The sequence below is a fragment of the Protopterus annectens genome, chromosome 1.part0 (assembly GCF_019279795.1).
Source record: "Protopterus annectens isolate FY-2018-M chromosome 1.part0, PAN1.0, whole genome shotgun sequence".
Lineage (NCBI taxonomy): Eukaryota > Metazoa > Chordata > Ceratodontiformes > Protopteridae > Protopterus > Protopterus annectens.
The window spans coordinates 47025238-47048423 of record NC_056725.1 but is presented as its reverse complement, the minus strand read 5'-3'; the positions used below and the strand labels follow the sequence as shown (position 1 = coordinate 47048423).

The 23186-nt window shown below is 41.3% G+C and overlaps 1 protein-coding gene across 2 annotated transcripts in view; it reads right to left on the bottom strand.

Annotated features, from left to right (window-relative positions):
• SIRT2 (sirtuin 2) overlaps nt 1-23186 on the bottom strand; it is a 1239326-nt gene that overhangs the window by 609036 nt on the left and 607104 nt on the right. For both annotated transcript variants that reach the window (XM_044082288.1, XM_044082354.1), the window contains exon 10: nt 8335-8394. In XM_044082288.1, coding sequence (XP_043938223.1) covers nt 8335-8394 — 60 coding nt within the window. The remainder of the gene's footprint in view (nt 1-8334; nt 8395-23186) is intronic.

Genomic DNA, 23186 nt, shown 5'->3' with positions numbered 1-23186 from the left:
AATATAGTACTGCCCACAAAAAATAAATAACACCAAATATAGTTACAGATAATGTCACACACCAGTGGAAAAGATAACAGTCAGTACCAAAATGTACTACAAGGGCTACAAGCATAATCCAAGATTGTGTATAGTTACATTGTAATATACTCAGTACAACAAAATGCAGAACTCTCAAAAAGAAAGCCAAAACAGGACAGCTCAGTGGTGCAGCGGCAGCATTGTCGGCTCACAGTAAGAGGTTCTCCAATTTGATTCTCGGCTGAAGTGCCTTCTGTGCCGAGTCTGCATGTCCTCCCTGCATTCGTGTGGGTTTGTTTTGGGCAGTCCGGTTTCCTCCCACTTTACAAAGACATGCATCTGGAGCATTTCTCCCTAGGCCTCTGGTGAAAACCTTCATTCCAAGTCGGACTTTCCCAGTAAACAAATGTTAAATAAATGTATAAACTAAGTGACTATATACAAAACTCCTGGCATTTTCAAGGCATGTGTACAGCCCAAGACGTAAATAGGTTCTCAGCTACTATCTACACAACCATACCAGACCTGGGTCTATATTACATTATCAAAGTTTCAAAACTTCAAATCTGATATGGTCAGACAACACCAAGGGGGGTGGTGTAATGGTTAAGGCATTTGCCTCACAGACACAAGGTACATAGTTTGATTCTCACAGCGGGTAATTGGCTAGGCTTAAAATAGCCCACAAAGGCAATTAGCCTAGTACTAACCTATGAACCTAAAAATATACTAATAAAACACAACAACCTAAAAAAACAAACATTTAAACACTCTAAGCAGAGGGGAAGACCCCCTGCACTCCCCACACCCCCTGCTATTTAAATATACCAACTCCAAGATCGCATTACAGTGCAGAAAAGGGAAATCTTCCCTTTCCGTGCTGTACGGAGATCTCTGTTAAAAGATTCAAAGTTTCAAGACTTCGATCATATGGTGTCGACCATATCAGATTCGAAGTTTAAAACTTCGACCTTCTGATATAGATCCACCAGACTTTACAGAGTAATCATCTCATACAAGTTAAGGTTCCCTCCATCCCAAGTAATACACTCCAAAATCATTGCATGAAATAAAAATGTGAACACAGACTCTCTCTTTCTTCACATCCATTAACTAAGGGCTTCAGATTACATGACCTGTAACATTCAGCAGTTAATATGAAAATAAGGGAGCAATGTTCAACAGAGTGTGAAAGATCTCTTCCTCTTTGTGATCTGAAAACAAAAGGAACTTCTCCAAACATCCATAAAAGCACTAGATAACAACAGAACATCAACATGTGGTGCCACACAAACAAAATAAGGACTCAAGACTCTCTATCCTCTAATTATTGAAATTAAACTTTATTACAGCGTTGGTTTGGACATGTGCTGAGGAGGGATGCTGGGTATATTGGGAAAAGGATGCTAAGGATGGAGCTGCCAGGTAAGAGGGAAAGAGGAAGGCCTAAGATGAGGTTTATGGATGTGGTGAGAGGGGACATGCAGGCGGATGGTGTGAAAAAGCATGATGCAGAGGACAGGAAGAAATGGAAACAGATGATCCGCTGTGACGACCCCTAATGGGAACAGCCGAAAGAAGATGATGACAGTAATTACAAAATTATGTATGACTTTGAATTAAAGTACAGTGTTGTGGTGCAAACACTGTCATGAAATTCACAAAACATAATAAGCTAAGGACAATAACATGCATACCTTCAAATACAAAACAAGCACTTGTCACAAAGACTCACTTAAAGCCAACGTAAATAAATTCTTAACATCCTTTACCTAATTACAACCTGATGTAGAAGTCCATCCAGCTGTTTCATGCAGTAGTTAGTGCCTCTGCTGCTTTCATTTGTAAGGGGAGCTGCTTTATCAAATTAACTGACAAGGTTACCTTCTATTGCTAGTTCATGCACTGCCTAAATAAAGGACATGGCTCCAAACTTTTACTTCTGCATAGCTTCCTTCTCTGAAACTACCAAACCCTGATGACATTCAGATGTGGAGTATACAAAAGGAGAACATCAACAGTTCTGCTTAATTCCAAATTTTTTCAAAAGCTTCAAAGGACAACAACAAAGCACCCTCAGAAAACAAAACAAAATAAAAAAATATATATTTTATACATATATATATATATATATATATATATATATATATATATATATATAGAACAGTAGAAAGGAGGATAGGTAAACCTAAAGGACAGTCTCCCAACCCTGCACTAAGAATGGGTTCACTGGGAAAAATCTGCCTCACTTTTTGCATGTCTCTGCATTAAAGTCATTTTTGAAGAACACGTGCAAGTTATTTCAGACCAGTGATATTCCTGGGTTTCCACTGCTGGGAAAAGACTGCTTCTCTTTTAATATAAAGTCCAAATAATGTTCTGTGCCTCACCAAAGTCCAGTCAAGCGAAGAAGAAAGAAAAATCCAGAAAGCACACAAAACTGGACACTGCTGGTACCTCAAAACCTCCTTGTTTATTAAAACAACAAACAGCAAACATAAGATGAGCGCTTTCGGGCCACTGCCCTTCATCAGACAAAGCATCTCACACAAACTAAACATTTAAAATGCATATTATCCAATGGGAAGCTGGTAAAAAACCCGCCTATTCTTAAGGGTGGGCTTCATGGGAATGACATCATTGAGTCCCGGGCTCCTATGTGCCATTAACTCAATAATCCATCTGGATTCGGCTAACTCAGTTAGTTGTTTGATATCACCCCCTCTATTACTCAACTTCACATTTACTATCACCCTAAATTTAAAACTATGTGTAGGGTTAACTTCCAAGTGTCTAAACAGTGCATTACGTGTGTCCCCATTCCTGATGGATGAAAGGTGCTGTAGAATCCTCACTTTGAACATGCAGTTGGTCTTACCTACATAAAAGCATGTGCAGGACTGGCACTCTGCCAGATAAACCACATCAGTAGTCCTGCATGTAGCTCTTCCCTTTAAATCAAATAGCCTACCTGTTAATGGGTGCTTAAAAACATTCCTACTGTCAATCTGATCACACGCCTTGCAAAATTCACAAGGAAAAGTACCCTGTGTCATGATCAAATTGTTCATACTGGTAATAACCTTATCCTTACATAATAAGTCTTTCAAGTTCTTATTTCTCTTATACCTAAAAATAGGTTTATTTCCTACAATGCTCTTCAAGTTGACATCACTAGTCAAGATGTTCCAATTCCTGCGGATGAGATCACATACATCTCTTATATTACTGCCATAAGTCAACGTTAACCTAGGTTGAAGGCTACTGAAGCGCATACAAGTGGTCAACACAATAGGGCTAACGAGGGTGACCCTAGGTTAACGTTGACTTATGGCAGTAATATGAGAGATGTATGTGATCTCATCCGCAGGAATTGGAACATCTTGACTAGTGATGTCAACTTGAATAGGAAATAAACCTATTACATGCAGGACTACTAATAGGGTGATAGTAAATGTGAAGTTGAGTAATAGAGGGGGTGATATCAAACAACTAACTGAGTTAGCCGAATCCAGATGGATTATTGAGTTAATGGCACATAGGAGCCCGGGACTCAATGATGTCATTCCCATGAAGCCTGCCCTTAAGAATAGGCGGGTTTTTTACCAGCTTCCCATTGGATAATATGCATTTTAAATGTTTAGTTTGTGTGAGATGCTTTGTCTGATGAAGGGCAGTGGCCCGAAAGCGCTCATCTTATGTTTGCTGTTTGTTGTTTTAATAAACAAGGAGGTTTTGAGGTACCAGCAGTGTCCAGTTTTGTGTGCTTTCTGGATTTCTCTTTTAATATCCGAAGAGAACTATTAACATTCTAGGGTTTTTAAGAGTTGTTGGGGGGAGGGGTCCTAGCCTCTGGACATAAAAGCTTGTTTTGCTGTCTTTTTCTATACACAATTATTCTTCTACCACTTCAGACCTGTTGGAGAGCATTTCAGATGAATCCTTTAGGGTCTGTTGCACACTCATTTTGAGAGCACCTACATAAGTCTAACTTTTGTGCACTGCATTCAGTCCTCTAAATCAACAATTCTTGCTTCAGATTGCTCCAGTATAACCTGACTGCACTCCACCTGTTCAAAGAATACAGGGTGTAAGTAATCTGTCACAATGGAGACCGCCTCAAGGCCCTATCCCTGTATTCTGTCTCCCACAGGCTTTTGAGGGGAGATCTATGCCTGGCATACAGGGCATTGCCAAACCCCACTCATATCCACAAAACAAGCAGTACCAGAATTACCCGTTCTAAAGACTTAAACCTTGCCTGTGATATAAATAGGACCTGCTGAAGAGACAGATGTGTATCCCAGAGAATACTCCATCTCAGGGACAGTCTACCCATCCTAGTGAAGCAGAGTTCCTCCCTAATCCAATTCAAGTGCATGGGAAACTGGAAATTCATCTCTGGTTTGGCACCTACACCTCTTTTCAAACAGGTAACCTATAAATTACTCCTCTGCCAGGCCCATGCTTACACTTATCAAGGGTATCAAAACTTTTCAGAGATGTGGGATGCATGGCTAGGCTTAAAAAGGCCCTTGTGGTCGTTAGCCTAGTAAACACCTATGAACCTGTGCTCTAGTTTTACAACTTTTTGCATCAAGGTACCAGAATATTAACATTATTTCAATGTCATTTGCTCCCTTCTGATCTTCTGATGCAGTCATCAATGCCAGTGAATTTTAGCCCCATGAAGATGCAGAGAATCCATTGCAGGAGCTATTTCTTTCCCTATACAGGCAATGTGTAAGTTTAGTATGTTGGTGTCATGTACTAAGCAAGCACCCTATTTTCCAGGAATGGTAGCAATAATTAAGGTAGAAGATGGAGATACCTTGACGATTCTGTGAAATTTGTAAAATTACATGGAATGGAAAAAAGGCAGGTGATGATGACAAGGAATCATATAAATATAAAGCTTATGTAGCTTGAAATTACTAACGTTGGCTTATCCTGATGCAAACCTATTTTGGGTTAGTTTCAGAACTGCATAAAATGTGAAACAAAGCAATATGTAATAATTGTATCTTCCTTTGTTAGACACTCTATAATAATTCAATAGTTAAATCTAATTTATATTTCATAATGGCTTATAATGTTGGGACTCATACTGCCAAGTCCCAAAATCACCAGCCTGAAAGACAGAAAATCCAGACTTACATATACTAAGTCTGAGACTGTCATTTCTCAGAATATTCTCTTTTCCGTGAGGTATGATAATTTTAGAATTGGTATATATGCAACTTTGGGGATTTGGTGGTGCTTGCCTCCAATACTGGGGGCTTAGGTGGTCTGCCCCTTGCATGAAGCAAGTTCAAAGATTTATGTTTGATAATTGCTCTTTTTGTGAATCTTTTTTTTTCCAATATTTGAGACTCAGGAATCCGAGTCTCCTTATTCCACTAAGGAACCTTTATATTTCTGTGTTTCATTGTTTAAATGCTGTATACAATTCGCTAACACAGTGACAATGACTTCAAAGTTTAAAATTTAATTTAGTAAGTCGTAAAAAAGAGGTCATTAATATTGAAATCTCAATGACTTTCCTTATAATTGTATATAGAATATGTCTATAATACTTAATTTATCTTGTTCAGTGTTTTTACTTGAACTTTTTTTCTAGTAGAAGACATGGATTTTTTTATATTTATGGTCATGCTGACGTATTATTCGTTGTGTGAAAACAGAAAAAAAAACTAAAAATGTCAATCAAAAAACACCATAATGTGCTTTAATAGGATTCCTGCATGGAGGCAGAAACATTTTCCCTTGCTCTGTGGCAATCGATGACTTGTTGTTTGATACATTTTGAATGACATTCCATGAGCTGACAAAAAAGTATGACCACACACATTCAGTTCATCTAACTCAACTGATCAAAACAACTGATCTAATACACACTGAATCAAAGCCTAGGCTGCACTACATATGCTTACATACCATACTAATAATAAGGAAAGCTTAGCATTTTTTTGACCAGTGATGATGATGTTATTTTTTTTTACAGATTTTTAAGTAAGTCATCAGTGCTAGCTAATAAGATTTGAAGCATGTCAATAGATGTGTATTAGATCCATTTTTTCAAACAGTTGTTTTGATAAAGTAAGCTTAGATCAATTAATAAATAACCAGCCACACATGTGCAACTAAACAGCACACTGCCAAGACTATTTTTTCCACATTCATAAGCAAAATACATAAACCTTTCTATGTATTAACAGAAAAAGAAAGCAAAGAACAATATCACCACATAGCATATCCACTTGTACAAACCAGTAATAAAGTAATCTAGTCTCTTTTTAAACAGCGACCACTAAATGAAATTTAAGGAAGCATTCTTAAAAGGGACTGAAGTATCAATCGTATAAGAGAATAATACAGGCAAACAATGTTTTATGACTTTTTCAATCAAGGCATATTACGGCACTACTCTCAGCTATGAGGAAAGCTGAAAAAATATTGACAGTTTGAAGACAAAGTTATGAACTAACATTGCTATTAATGTCTACCCATGTCACTGTTCCTGTAATGTCTATGTATATTTTGCAGACACCAATACAAACAATGTCCATGAAGATTATCCACACATACATTGCAATGGAGATAGTCAGTATGCACTCATTTTCATATTCTAAACATTCCCCCCCACAGCTATGTTTGTCTTGCTTGACTAACCACCTCCCAACAAGCTACTCACCATTAACTGGCATTACAGTAACCATGTCTCCTGGATTAACCTCCATCCAACAGCCAATAATGCTGACTTGCTGTTATTATCATTGCTAGCCTCCTTTACTCAGCAATGCTGTACTCCTGAGAACCTCTACCATGTTCCAAAATGCAGGCTCACTATGCAAGTTCCTGACCATAGCTGCAGACAGTTATGTACCTCTTAGCCATCTCCTATGCTCTCTGTCTTGTGCACTTCTCAAGAAAATAACCAGTCGTGTGCAGCTGTGTACTCTGTCTCACCATCAGAGTTGCTTTTGCACCAAGCAGCATCAGTACAGCATGTGACTGCAATACTCAACTGTGCTGTCAACACTCTTGTGGTTGCATTTGGTTCATAGGTAAGTACTAGGCTATCTGCCCTTATAAGCCATTTTAAGCCTAGTCAATGCCCTTAAAGGTGAGAATCAAACCCTGTACCTTGTGTCCATGAGGTAAACACCTTAAGCATTATGCCAAACGCCAGCCTTGGTGTACTACAGGCTAATCACTTATGGATAAAAATCACTTGTTTTTTTATTCTAAGAAAGTGTACTAAACACATGTACCTAATGTTTTTCAACCTACAAGTGTAACAGTCTGGATATATTAGTTGTAAACCATGGTCAACATACTACTAGACATAAAGAATAAAACATGAATGGCAATAAAGGTGTCATGGGATGAGACTTGAGCATGGTAATTTGATGTTCTCCATTCACAGTCTGGATGCGCCCTTGATTATGGCAGCTGTACTCTACCTCAAAAGTAGTGTGTATTACTATTTTATTTTAACATGTGGTAACATAAGTTATATTCCATATCAAAGAAAACAGGATGGCTCCTCTGACCAAACTCATTCACTGGGAGGTCAAAAATCTATTTAATGCAAAGTAGCAATCACCTGTATTTAAAGTTACACAGTGCACAAAGGTAAGAGAACCAAAATGAGATTGAGTGCTACAAAGCTGCCCTCATTATATGACAAGCAGACTACAGAAGTGGGTGTGCCAGATATTCAGCCACAATCAGAAATTTATAGCCTCCTTTCCATTTCTTTGGGTAGGTTGTCTTTCATCCCATTCACAGGAAAGCCCATGGGTATAGTTGCAACATCACTCTTATGAGACACATGGACACAAACAAAAGTGTTTAACTGACAGCATCCCATCACTATGGGCCAGTGATCATTCAAAAGAAAAGAAAATATTACCACTGAGTTAAGTGTTCCTTTTACAGAATTTTCTTTTTTTTTTTTAATTTACAATAAATGGAAATTCCTTAGTGAAGTAAATAAGCAAACAGTGTTAACAAACATGTAAATATCCACCTGTGTGATCAGGTACCAGAATCCATGAAGGGTATTACTGCTGAAGAAAACTTCAGACAAGGAAGGCCCATGGCCTAAAGAAAGCTCGCTCCAGAGTGTTACTTCTCTCAACAGTACGCAGAGATAAACAATTTAAATCATATTGATCCGTTTTCAACATCTGGCTTAAACAATTTGTTTTGAGATCAATTAGAGAAACAATGATAATTAACTATTATGTTCAATAAAATATATTCCACTGTAATGTGTTACAGCTGTGCTTTACAAAATGTACTTACCAGGTTTCACTAAAGTGTTACACTTCTCACATTTGGGTAGTTGCTCTGAGAAAATCTTTTCTGCAGAAGAGACAAACAAATACGATAAATAATAAGGGTTGATACTATTTTAAATTGCAAGTTTCATTAAAATGGATTTAACTACTTTAAGCAAAAAAAAAAAAAAAAACACAGTTTTCATTTAATGTAAAAGTGTCATACAAAAGCTTAACAGAACAATGACTTTTTTTTACAATCAGAAGATCTAGCAGCGAAAAACATGTGTGTCACTTACTAGATACAGTACTTAAACATAAACTATGGATAATTAATAGTTCTGATATTCCTGGAAATAATAGCAGATATACACACAACACAGCTTGGGCTTTATCTGCAGTTTATTATATAACAGTCCTACTTGGAGCTAAGACGCAGGCTATCATTTTTACTAATATTAACACAGAAAGCAATCATTTTCCTTTAATAGTACAACTGACATGTAGAAAAGCAATAAACTCATGTAGTAGTCTGACTTAAAGATATTCAAATACAAGAAACAAGAACAAACCTAAGGAAATTTAAATAATAGTAACTCCATTAGTCATTATTTACTTAAAACTAGACAGCTGAAGGGTGAGAAGGAGAGGCAAGAAGAGAAATATTTTAGGGAAGACCACCATTAAGGTGGCCAAATGTTTTGGGAAAGGAAATAATGAAAGATCTAAAATATAAAAATATGGTTTGATAATGAATGTATAACGATAAAGTGGAATTATGACAGAAGTATTAGGAAATGGATGAAAAAATAATGTTAACAGCTATGCTGAGATGGGGGCCAAAAGAGAGGAACATAAGATATTGGCTATGAAAAAGAAAAAGGCAGTTTATTGGGAAAGTAAGAACGGGTCTATGTCAGTTGATTGAGTTTTCAGAAACTCAAAATTCATATCGGCAAGATGATATGATCGAATTTCTGAAAACCTGAACATTAAAAAAAAAAAGCAAAAATCTATCTTTTTTATGTTTTTGCCTCTGGCATAAGTTTATCACAAGGGTTTACTAGGGAATGATTATCCTTCCCAAGACCTTGGGGAACATCTTTTCCAAACAGTTATGAGTGTTTTTCTTAATTTTTTCTTTTCAAATCAGTTTTATTCATGTTACCTTTGTTACAGCATAACTCAAAGCATTAATTTCAATACTTCCTTTTCTGGTGGATGACCCCTATCCTATTTTAACTGTCCATTTTGAGTTTTAGACATCAGGGTCACCCTATCCAGAATATTGTTAGATTTATTTTTATATTTTTCACATACAATGTTGTTAATCACACACATGCCTTAACTTTAAAGGAGAAAATCAGTGTATCCTAAGCGTATTCATGATACAGCATTAGTTATATACTTCTGTTGACTGAACCTTGATCATTATTATCTTAATTATTATCAAACTCCTTATACAAAGGGTACAATCCAGAACCACATCTTTCATCTTATAATGAGACATTCTTTTTTACTTGCAATGTGCCACCCTTCGCTTGATTTGTTGTAATCTGTTGACATCTGGTTTATTGCTTGTCCATTGCACTCCTTTTTCCACTAGTCTTCACACTACATTTTCTTCCTCACTTACTTTCTGTTCTTCTCATTGTTTCTTGCCAAATAATCCATTTTTATGATATTTGCTCCTCATTTGTTCTAATGGTTTCAACTCCTGCTTACTTATTTCTATCATCAGTTCCTTTACTTGTTCTGTTGTTGGAGACAGGGTTGACTTCCATCTCCTTGTGACTGCTTTTTTTTTTTACTACCAACCATGCTAACGGTACCAGATCATGTCTAATCTTACTACTACTATTAGAGGTTCTTACACAGCTTAGTAAGAAATCAGCTGTATTTGTGTCCAATTTTCCTGCAATATTACTTCCAGTAATTCCCTGACGATGATGTGAAACCTCTGTAATTGTGTGCAACTTCAAAAATTTGTTTCCATGTACCTCTTTTTGTTGTTCACATCTCCAACATGTTTCTCCTGACCCCTGGAAACATTTTTTGTAGTCTTGCTGGAGTGTAGAAATATGTAGGCATTCCCAGCCAAACATCTGAAACCTCCTGTCTCGTGTTACTTTACTGTTCTGCATATCTCATCCCAATAATCTCTTAAATTACGTAGTTCAAAATTCTTTTTCTGGTCCTTAATACTTTTTTTCTTGTACTTTTCTTGGTCTCCTTTCTCTTAATGCTGCACTTATTCTACTCACTATTTTTTCTTGAGTTGCATTTATTGTTCTCATCTCAACCAGCAATCATATTAATCCTGGTCTTTTTTGTGTTCCCTATGTGTCTTTTTATCATATTCTTTTAAAGCTTGAATAAACATCTTGTAATATAGCCATTATGTCTTCTTCATTTGCTATACTTGCTTGAGCTCTACCCAATTCACATTTCCCTGTGTTTCCCTAACTATTCCCAGAAGTTTATTGCTCCCTTCACATAGAAGTGTCTCAACCCTAGGTCTTTCTGAGCCTACAGACCTATTTGGTTTAATCCTATTGCATACAGCTCTATTTCCCACCAATTATTTGCTCCAGTTCTAGTAATTGTATTTATTAAGTTGTTTAACTAATTCCAATATTCTGATTTTACTGTCCTGTCTCTTAACTTTCTCCAATATTCTACACTATCATTTGTCATCTTTTATGCTTCCTTCATTCTGTATTAATAATTCTTTCCAATTTGCACTGTATTACCCATTTTGCAACTGATAGATTAGTTTCATTTGTGTCGCCTGATAATATTCTTCTAATTACGGTATTCCCCAAGCATCCCTTTCCCGAGGTTCGATAATATTCTTCTAATTACGGTATTCCCCAAGCATCCCTTTCCCGAGGTTCCACCATACATTCCCATGTTATCTTTGGTTTCTTTTTATTTCATATAAAGCCTTTAATGAGCTTAGTTATGTCTTTCCATCTCTGTGGTCCCGGGGTGTACAGAAAAGATCGGCCCAAATAAAGTACCAGTGGACCACAAACATTTTTAATGCCTGGATTCACAGATCTACTTCCAAAGTTACTGTTTCCCACTTATTTATTAATCCCTTAATTTTGCAAAGCATCTTGTTCCATATTTCTAATAGTGAATCTCTTAATTGCTTAACCAGCTAAATCCCAAATATTTTAGTTTGACATAAATTTGGGAAAGTTTGTATCAGTTGCATAGATGGTACATCAATTTACTGCTAACGCTTTTGTCTTTATCCTCATTAAATTTGTATCCAGCCACCCTGGTGAATTGTAATACTGTTTCAAATAACTTATAAATATCCCTGTTTGGATTGGTTAACATTAATATGACATCATCTGCACACATGACCATTTTGTATCGTCTTCTACATCCTGCTCAGCCCCTTGTCAAAGAAAACTTTGTCATTCAGAACTACACCACAGTGTAGCAGAATGAAAATGTGATGCTTCGTTCCAAGTGTAAAAGCATACCTACAGAGAAGCATAATAAAATACCATAATAAAAATGTAAGTAAAAATAGAATAAAATAAACAATGACCAGACACAATTTACATATGAATAGAACTGAGTAACAACATGCGTATGACATTACTATATGAACTAAGCAGGTCATGTATCAGTTCAGTCATTGTATCAGACTGCCATAGTTTCTCTGCTAGTGGTTCTAGGTACAATGCAAAAGGTAGGGTGGGGAGATGACAACCCTGTTAAGTACCCCTAACTATTTGTATTTTTTCATTTGTTAACACTATTGTGTTTTTCCATTACTCTGCCATTGATTTATACTCTGCCTTCCAAGCCAGTATACATATTTTTTATTAGCTGGGGAATCTTGTAATCAGCAATTTAATCTGTCAAAAGCCTTTTTCTGTATCCAAACTTATTATCAGAAGTTGCTTTTCCTGCTGTTTTACAATCTAATGTATTTGATTTACCAACTGTACATTATCAAATGTTTGCCTGCCTTTAATGAACCCTGACTGGTCTTGATTTATTAAGTTTGGTAATATTTTTGCTAGCCTCTCTTCTATAATACCTGCAAATATCTCATAATCTTTTTTCTTTGACCTCAGCACTTGTTCAGAACTCATTGTAAGCACTAAATAAGTTACAAATTACTACAGCACTCAACTTTCCTCACTTGTCTAGAGGAAAACAGTTTTTAGTACTTAATAAATAAGCACCTATTCAGGCATGTCTAAAGGTCAGCTCCCGGTGTTTTCTCCTGTGTACCTGATGAATCTGGGCATCTTGGGACAATGCAGCAATTGCCTCATGTACACAGACAACCCTCTCCTCCTACCACCCAACACTACGACCTGTGAGAGATGCACTTATACAGCCAAACTAGAAGCAAAGCTCTCTTTACCAAAGACTGGCCTAGACAGTCAATAGGAGAAGGTAAACACTTGCACCGCACTACACTCATCACATAGTCCCTCAAAACCTACACCACCAAAACACACACACAGAACCACAAAACACGCACCTACATTCGCGGAGGCTCTCAGTACTAATCTACCCAAACAACAGAGACCTCCAAAGCAGAAATGCAAGCAACCTCCACCCCCCCCCCAACACAACCCAAATTACACCTATCCCACATACTCAGTGTGCCACTCAACTACAGCCCATAAGGCATAACATACCCAACACTCTAGTCATAGGCGACTCTATAGTCAGGCACACTGATGGTCCACTCACCAGGCTAAACAAGGAAAAGGTTACTGTCAGCTGCCTGTCAGGTGCCAGGATCCGCCACATAATGCACGCACTCAGGTCACTCCACAACAAGTACAAATATGACTCTGTCATCGTCCATGTTGGTGTGAATGACCTGAGACGTACCTCCCTGGACTACATGAAAAGAGACATGGAGGAGCTCTCTGATCTTGTAGCCCAGGCCGGTATGACCCTAGCCCTGAGTAGCATCCTGCCATCACCCAGAATGACACCACAGTACAAGGACAAAATGATTGACTTCAACAATTGGCTAAGCTTCTGGTGTCATTCTAAGGGAATCAAGTATCTGTCTGCCTGGGATGACATGATCGACAGACCACACTGCTTTGCCAGAGATGGCCTGCACCTGTCGCCCTTGGGATTCCGGATACTGGCAAAGGCTCTTGCCACCACTATAGTGCCTTTTTTAGGCAAGGTTCAAATGACAAATTCACCACCGTAACAGGTATAAGCAAGCAAAATCTAAGGGTAATGCTACTCAATGCTAGAAGTCTAAACCTCAAAATGCACTCACTCGAGGTACTCCTTAAAATGGAGAAGACTAACATCTGTGCAGTGACAGAGACCTGGTTCAAAGCTCCAGAGAGCACCCCTGCATTACCAGGCTATAATTCATACCACACCTTTCGGCCACCAACCCCGGACCGAAACACTAAAGGTGGAGGCGTGTCCATATTCATTAAGGATATCCACACCTCCAAGCTAGTTGCTCAGCATAATGCATCTGAGATTACCCAAGTTCAACTAACTCTGGGCAAAACCGCAATCCAGATTGTAGCTTGCTACAGACCCCCCACCATGCCCCAGGATTCCCACTCTTCTTTCCTTGATACACTGGAAAATATTAAGGTACAGCCCAACACTCTAATAATGGGTGATTTCAACTACCCTACCATTAACTGGGAAAACTACTCGTGTACCAACTCTTTTGCTCAACGTTTTCTGGAAATCATCATTTCCAACGCTTTGGATCAACTTATCCACACCCCCACCAGAGGCAGCAATATCCTAGACCTGGTCATCACCAACATGGGTGACCGGTGTTCCACACCAGAGGTCAGCTCCTCGTTGGTCAGATCCGACCACAAGCTAATCACCTTAGACATCCCGCTCCCAACCCCCATTAGGAAAACAACCGTAAAAAATTTCTGCAAAGCCAACTTCATGCTTCTTAAGACAGAAGTGGCAAACTTCATGACACCCATGCAGATGGACAATAGAGGCACGACTGCTGAATCCTACACAAATGCACTTTAAAAGCACTTACACGAGTGCATGGATTGTGCTATCCCTAACAGAACCAAGATGCTATCCTCCAAAAAAAAGGAAGCCAATCCGGTGGTCTTCTGCCATAAACAAACTCTACAACAGAAGAAAGAAACTGTTGCAAAAAAGAGTAAAATCCCACGATTGGAGGAACTCCCTGGTCAGCCACAGTAAGAAGCGGAGATCCCTCATAAAATCCTCCAAAGCTAGTTATGAAAACAAAATTGCTACTGATTCTAAAGACAACCACAAAGCATTCTATAGCTATGTCAAAAATCTCAATGGCAACACTCAGATCTGCTCTGAGTTACAGCACAATGACACTAAATATACAGAACCAACTGATATTGCCAACATCTTGGCAGATAGGTTCAGTGCTAACTTTACCCCCCTCTCACCCCCTAAAGGGCCCATCTTTATACTGGAAGAATGCAAAGTTCCTGTAATCACGGCTGCACAAGTAAAAACTTCACTCTCCAAAGCCAAGAACACAGCATCCATGGGACCTGACAACATCCCAGGCTGCCTTCTACATGAGCTACAGAATGAACTGGCACCCACCTAAGTACCATGTTCAATCATAGCCTCACCTCAGGCTTTGTGCCCACTGAATGGCGCACCGTGACAGTTATCCCACTCCACAAAGAAGGGGGGGCCACAACAGACCCCGGGAACTACCGTCCCATTAGCCTGACGATCCTCGTCTGCAAGGCCATGGAACATATCATGGAACTCATAAACCAAGACACTGGAGATCTCCAAACCCTGGACTCCACACAGTTTGGGTTTGTAAAAGGCAGATCATGTCTCCTAAACCTGATAGACTTCTTTGAAGTAGTCACCAAAGCCATAGATGAGGGTAAGGTGGTTCACACAGCCTATCTAGATCTCGCCAAGGCGTTCAACACCATCCCCCACTCTGGAATTATAGATAAACTCACTAAACTAGGTAGAAATCCCTATGTCACAAGATGGGTTGCCAACTGGCTTACTGAAAGAACCCACACTTTGAAAGTAGCAGACTCCAAATCAGACTTTAGACCAGTGACAAGTGGAGTACCACAGGGTTCAGTCCTGGGTCCTCTCCTGTTTGGTATCTACTTCTCTGAAGTACAGGCTAACACAGAAGGTCTTTGGCTAACTAAATTCGCAGATGACTGCAAACTAGGAGCCATAATTGAAACTCCTAATGATGTGGACATCCTACCAAAGGGCCTCACTGAGACAGATCCCTGTTGTCAAAGACATGGTCTCAAGCTCAATGCCAAAAAGTGTATTGTCATCCCCTTTGGTAAAAATTCTGTACCGATAAACTACCACATAGGCGGTAGTCTACTTAACACCAAAAGTGTGATAAGAGACCTTGGGACACAGGTGGACAGAAGTCTCTCCTTTGATAATCACATTGCCAAAGTGGTCAGGAAATCCTTCTACGTGGCACACCTCATCATAAAAGGTTTCTCATCCAGGAAAAAAAGTGGTCATTGTTCCCCTCTACTCATCACTCATTAGACCCCTTATAGAGTACAACGCCCCTTTTGGTATGTACCTCACAGGACATCTACAACAACTGGAAAGGCTGTAAAAATATCTCACAAAAAGGATTACTGGCCTCAAACAGATGCCTTACACAGACAGTCTCAAAAAACTCCAGCTTTACTCCATTGCATAGCGCCTACTCAGAGGCGATGTCAAACCCAGAGCTGTTGGACATGCTCCACTTAAAGAAATCCCAATCCCTCCGAGCTACACGCTCTAGGGACCTAAACCTTGTCACCACAATAAACAGAACATGCTGGAGGGATAGATTCCTGTCCCAGAGACTTCCCATACTTTGGAACAGACTACCTATCTATGTCAAACAGAGCTCCTCATTAGCACTCCAAGAAAAATCTTGATGACTGGATGGGTAATAGGAAATTCACCCCGGGGATCACTTCTGTGGTTCTGCTTGACAGGGGCACAGGAAAATAATTTTCTTGGTTGGCAAAAACCAGGACACATTTTTGGCTAGGCTTGTATAAGCCCTAGGGCCAATAGCCTAGTACCTACCTATGAAGCTATAATAAGAAGTTATGTACCTACCATAACGTTCCATGTTAGTTGTCTTCTCTCGCCTTCTTTCTTGCTGGATCCTCGGCTCCGACTCGGCACTTGCTAAGCTCGAGAGCTAATTTTACCAGCTCGAGGCAACCCTATATCCCACGATGCAAGGCGGAGACTACCCAGATCTCATTTGGTAGCTAAGGAAATTAGGAATATATTCTTCCAACTGTAGAGGAGGAAGAAAAAGTAACAATACTAAATGACAATCATAAACATCATAATCCTCTAGAAAGGATCAACCTAATCTAGTAACACTAGAAGCTGAATAGCTAGAAAAAGAATAAAACCTCTTAACAGAAGAGGCATAATCTTCTCGGTCTGACCAGGCTAGGGGGATGGAGGGCGGGACGCAAGAAAGAAGGCGAGAGAAGACAACTAACATGGAACGTTATGGTAGGTACATAACTTCTTAATGTTAAGTTGTCAATCTCGCCTTCATTCTTGCTGGATGGGACCGCGTCCCTAGCACCTCTATCCTGGGTGGCTCAATGGAACAGACTCTTGAGAACGGTGGAACCAAAATTCGCTCTGTCTCTGGAGGCCAAGTCTAATTTGTAATGTGAAACAAAGGTATGAGGAGAGGCCCATGTGGCTGCTGCACAAATAGTGTCTATTGGAAGTCTAGCTTGAAAAGCTGTCGATGTAGCTAGAGCTCTGGTAGAATGGGCTTTTGACTTAGAAATCAACTCTTTGCCTCTGAACTGATAAATGTAAGTAATCACAGAAGACAGCCATCTAGATAAAGTCACCTTGGAAACTGGAAGGCCTTTCCTGTTCTCTGCATAGGATAGAAACAGTTGATCAGATTTCCTAAAAAGTTTAGTCTTGCCCAGATAATATCTGAGCTGGCGGTGAACATCAAGACAATGTAATTTTGTTCCGCTCTATCAGAATAATTCGGGAAAAACACTGGAAGATCAATGGATTGATTTAAGTTCGTCTGCGATGCCACTTTTGGTAAGAAAGACGGATTAGTCCTTAGAGATACCCTGTCTTTGTGGAAGATTAAGTAGGGAGGACGAATGCAGAGAGCATGAAGCTCAGATACTCGCCTGGCAGAAGTAATGGCGACTAGAAACAGTGTCTTCCAAGAAAGAAATTTCAAAGAACAGGCAGCCGCAGGTTCGAAAGGGGGAAGAATCAAGGATGTTAAAATTAAATTTAGATCCCACTGTGGTGTGGGGTCTCTAATCGGAGGTTTAAGTAAAAAGATACCTCGAAGGAATACCTTGCAAAGTTTATGTGACAATGTTGTGGTCCAAAAGGCCTATATGAAAATTCAAAATGGCTGCCAGCTGAACTTTTACTGTGGAGGAAGAGGATCCTGAATGAAAAATCTCAGCTAGGAAGTCCAAGACCGAATGAATCGGAGCAGTATAGGGGTCTATGTTCCTAGGATGGAAGTGGAGCAACCAAGCAGTGAGGTTGAGAGAAGGTATGGATTGGTGCAGCTGCCCCGACTGGTGGGTCAGAAGATCTGGAACTGGGTCCAGATGCCATGGCTGTACCAAGAGATAACGATGTAGCAACGGAAACCATATCTGTCGAGGTCAATAAGGGGCAATGAGAATCAACTTGGCTCTCAAAGCGGTTGCTTTCTGAATTAGTTGAGGTATCAGTGGAAAGGGGGGAAAGGCATAAAGAAGTCCCCGGGGCCAATCTTGGGTTAGAGCGTCTCTGGGGGGATGGCCTGGAAGGGGGAAGAGAGAGAAGAAGTCTGGGCATTTGCTGTTTTGAGGTGTAGCGAAAAGGTCGCAGCAAGGAAGGCCCCACTTCTGAAAAATCTCTTCCGTCACTGATTGTTTGAGAGACCACTCGTGAGGCATGAGAATAGCTCTGCTCAATCTGTCCGCTATGATGTTGGATTTCCCAGGGATATGCGTTGCTATCAGAAACCGCTGAGAAAAGATTGCCCATTGCCAAAGTCTGAGAGCCTCTCGACACAGTGGATAGGACTTGGTTCCGCCCTGTTTGTTGATATACCACACTACGGACATATTGTCCGTTTGGACTGCAATAGTTCCCAGGGGAAGAGAGTCGTTGAGGGCTTGCAGCGTTAAAAGCACTGCTCTCATCTCCAAAACATTTATGTGCAGATGGTATTCGAAGGGTTGCCAAGTGCCATGGACCATCCTGCCCCGATAATGCCCCCCCCCACCTGATCAGGGAGGCGTCCGATGTAACCGTGGCAACAGGGGCAGGAGGAACAAAGGGTCTGCCCTGATGGACTTGAGGGGACGATATCCACCAGGTCAGATGCCTTTTGCAAGTTGGAGTTATTGTGATCTTGTGACGCATGGGAAGTTGTTGAAAAGACCATTGGGCGAATAGCATCCATTGTAGAAGACGCATGTAAAAGCGGGCAAAGGGAAGAAGTGTTATGGCGGCCACCATAAGACCCAATACTTTCAGAGCAAATCTGGCCTGAATTTTGTTGCTGAGAAGAATCACCTGGATGTGACTTTGAATGTCCAAGATCCTTTGGTCTGTTAACTTTGCTGAAAGTTGTACGGTGTCCAATTTTGCCTATAAAAGTAATAGATTGACAAGGTGACAAGGCAGATTTTTCGAAATTTATAGAAATCCCTAGCCCTCTGCAAATGTGAATGGTGTAATCTCTGGCTTGGAGAAGTTGATGCCTGGTGGTGGCAGTGAGGAGCCAGTCGTCTAGATATGGAAACACCTGGAATCCTTGACGTCTCAGGTGAGCCGTAACCGCTGCCATACATTTGGTGAACACTCTGGGGGCTGTAGTGAGTCCAAAGGGCAGGGCCCTGAATTGGAAGTGACTGGTCCCCAGCCGAAAGCGGAGAAATCTTCTGGAGCGCCTGTGAATTTTTATGTGATAGTACGCATCCTGAAGATCTATCGAGCACATCCAATTGTCCTTGCCCAGAAAGGGTAGAATGGACTGAAGCGTGGCCATCCGTAATCTTGATTTCTTTACAAACTTGTTTAGTTTGCTCAGATCTAATATTGGTCTCCAGTACCCTGTCTTTTCTGGAACTAAAAAGAACCTTGAGTAGATTCCGAATCCTATTTGGTCCGCTGGGACTGGCTGGATGGCTCTTTTTGCTAGCAGTTTTGATATTTCTAGTACTGCTAGTTCCCTTAGACCGGGTGGAACGTCTGGAAGGGTTCCCTTTTGCTGAATTGGGGTTTGAATAAAGGGAATTTTGTAACCCTCGGATATAATCGACTGTACCCATTTGTCTTGAGAAAGGGAAAGCCAGGCTATTGGGTACAGCGATAATCTTCCCCCGACTGCCTCCGAAGGTGGACAATCGGGCAACATCTCAGGGATGCTGGAAGGGTTTGTCAGAAAGAGGCTCTCTGCTACCCTGATTCTGTGGACCCCCTCTACCCCTAGGGCGGCGTCTATTATTGTTACCCCCTCTGCCTCTGGGGGTAAACTGACTTCGTGCGTCAGGCATGACTCCTTGAGATTTGCGGAACCACATTTTCCCTCCCTCCTGTCCTTTGGGGTAAGGTCTTGAAGGGGTGGAGAAACGGACTCCTACGGCAGAAAGTGTCTTGCCATCTTGTTCGCATCTAGTCAAAGTGTCTTTCACTTGAGGTCCGAACAAGGTCGAACCATCAAAAGGGGAGTTTGTGAAGGATGCCTTGAAGGGGTCTGCAAAATTACAAAGCCGCATCCAGGACTGACGCCTTAAAGCCACTCCTGTGCCTGCGGCCCTACTCGCTCCATCGGCTGCTTTAGAAATGAGCCGCATAGAGGAGTTAACAATGGAGTTAAGGATTCCTAGCTGTGAGCTAATCTTATCCTGAGACCCAGCAGCTGACGGATCCTGTAAAACTTCTCCCAACTCTTTAAGAACATCTCTTTGAAGGCGGGTGAAGTGGCACAAGTAGTTCAGCGATCTCATGGCAAAAGTCGCTGAAGAAAAAATCCGCTTGCCGTACCTGTCCATAGTCCTAGAATCCTTGTTAGGAGGATGGACAGGTACTGAAGGATCAGCTAGTTCCTTCTTGGTGGCAGCAGCCACCACCATGGCATCAACTGGGACACCCTTTGTCAAATATTGTCTATCTGGTGGGGCCGTAATGAATTTAGAAGGCCTCCTAGGAATAGGTTCCACCGAATCCGGAGCCATCCACGCCTTCCGAGCCACTACATCCATAAGAGGGTCGAAAGGCGGAGACACCCAGGAAGTGGAGGGTCGAGATCTGAATGCCTCCAGGTATACTGACTCGTCCTCGGAAGGATTAAGGGAGGGCCAGTTTCCCCTCTGCTTAAGGAGTTCAAGGATGTCTGAGAAAGAGACATCCTCAGAGGAGGACCTTGGGGATCCCTCCGACTCATCCAGGTCAGTATCAGATGTAATAGACTCGGGGGAGTCTAGATGTTTCCTCTTACATGTCCTCTTACGCGGAGGTTCACCTGACGGATCAGGAGAAGCCACGGAAGAGGAAGATATTCCCAATGGGGAAACCTGAGGCGTTGGATCTCTGGGTCCGGGAGCAAGAGAGTGGGAAGAGACGTCAGCAGGCACTGTAGTGGGAGGAGCTGATGGAACTGTCCGTTGACTAAGCCCAGGGGCTAGTACACTCCTCATCACCTCGAAGGCTCCCCCATCAGAGAGACCAGAAGGTTCCCGCTCTGAAGAGATAGGAACTCCAGGCCTCACCGAGAGGGAAGGCTCCGAGGCAGATGTCGGGGCTGAGTTCACCAACGCCGAAGTCCCGAGAGGGAGAACGGGGTCGGACAAGGGTCCGATGCCACTCGCCCCCTCGGAGCTGACGAGAGAGACCAGACGCCCGGATCCCTCCAATGAAGGCCTCAAGGAGGAAATCGGAGAAGAGGACGATGGAGCCGAAAGGGGTGCTATCGGCTCCGAAGCTACAATGGTCACGGTTCCGAGGAGCTCTGGCTCCGAGCTATGTAAGAGAGTCGAAGGAGGAATGTTTGGTGGATGTGAAATAGCTACCATCTGTTGAGACGGGCTATGGAGCATTTGGGCCAATGCCTGAGACTTTAATAGTCTACTCACCACTCTCTCTCGAGGTCGTGATCAGACAGCCTGGACGACCGAGAAGAATGGCTCCGATGGCTCTGCTCCGAGAGCAAGGGTGATCTCGGAGCCGAACGTATCGACTAATGAGGGGGATCGAGATCTCTTTTTAGAGATCGATGGAGCCAAAGGAGCCGAGGATACGTTGGCTCCAGCCGGAGCCGACACTGAATGTCCAGATTTGGCAGTATCGGCGCCGGATGGAGCCGATACTGTGACTGCTAGAATGGAAGGATCGGCTCCGGCCGCAGCCAATCTCGACACTGGAGAACATAAACCAGTAGCCGACGGCTTGGAACTTTCAGCCGAAGGCTTGATAGGTTTCGAGGGCTTCCCCGGCACCGACTTAGTCGGAGAGCTCTCAGGATTTAATAAGCCCCTCAATATCAATTTATTTCTGCGCTCCTGCAGGACTCTTGGGCTGAAGGCATGACAGATAGCACAAGAGTCCTGCAGGTGCAGAGGTCCCAGGCAGTAAACACAAGAAGTGTGACCGTCTGTCAGAGACATCTTCTGACAGCACGAGTCACACTTCTTGAAGCCTGAGACCTTTGTGTCCTTCGACATAGCTGTGTCGAGGAAACACAAGTTGTCAAGAAAAAAACACCAACACACACACAAAAAACACCCAATCCAAAAATCTAAACTAAACAGGGATACAACACAGTCATACACAAAAAAATCCCTGACAGGAAAAAATTTAGGAAGGGGAAGGCCTAAGGCCTAACCTAGGGAAAGGGGATAAATAACCCGAAAAAAGGGAACTCTAACGGGAATAGGGTTAAAATAAGCGTTAAGGTTAACAAAAAACAACTATAGTTATGAAAATGAAAGGGGTGAGACTAAAGTCTTATTATTCAGAAACTTACCTGGAGCTGGTAAAAAAAGGCACCTCGTTAGCGAAGCGGCAAACGAGATCTGGGTAGTCTCCGCCTTTCATCATGGGATATAGGGTTGCCTCGAGCTGGTAAAATTAGCTCTCGAGCTTAGCAAGTGCCGAGTCGGAGCAGAGGATCGGCTCCAAACCCATCCAGCAAGAATGAAGGCGAGATTGACAACTTAACATTCATGGTTTAATATTGCTATTGGTCTACATAACCCTGGGTTCAATAAATCCTTCCCTTCCTTGGGAATACCTGATATAACTCCTTGCGTCCACGTGCTGGTATTTCTTGCTGCTCCATTATTTGGTTAAACAAAATGTGCCAATACGGTAACCCTTCCTCACTTGCTATTTTCCACATTTCTATCAGAATGTCATCTCACCCCCTTGTTTTTCCATTTGCTTGTTTCTCTATTTACTGCATTATACCTTCCATTGTTACTGGCCTAAGAATCTCCTCCACTTCTGTTTCACTAATTGTTTTCATCTCAAAATAGTTTATGAATTTTTCAAACATGTATTCCCAGTTTTCCCTCTCCCCTTGAGTCACATACAGCTCCCCATAACACTTTCACAGTAAATAAAAAAAAAACATTGGTACCTCTCAGTACCTCAACACAATATACAGGGTGGACTCAGTATTTATAAAAGCAGTGTCCTATTCATGTGAGCTAATGACTCTGATTTTCTGTTTTGAGGCGCATCACAAATTCATCACGATTCAACACTCTTTTCTGATATTTTGATGGCTACAGAGAGGACTTTACTATTCGTTTCAGCTGTACAGAATATCAGACTTTAAACTTATATCAGCTC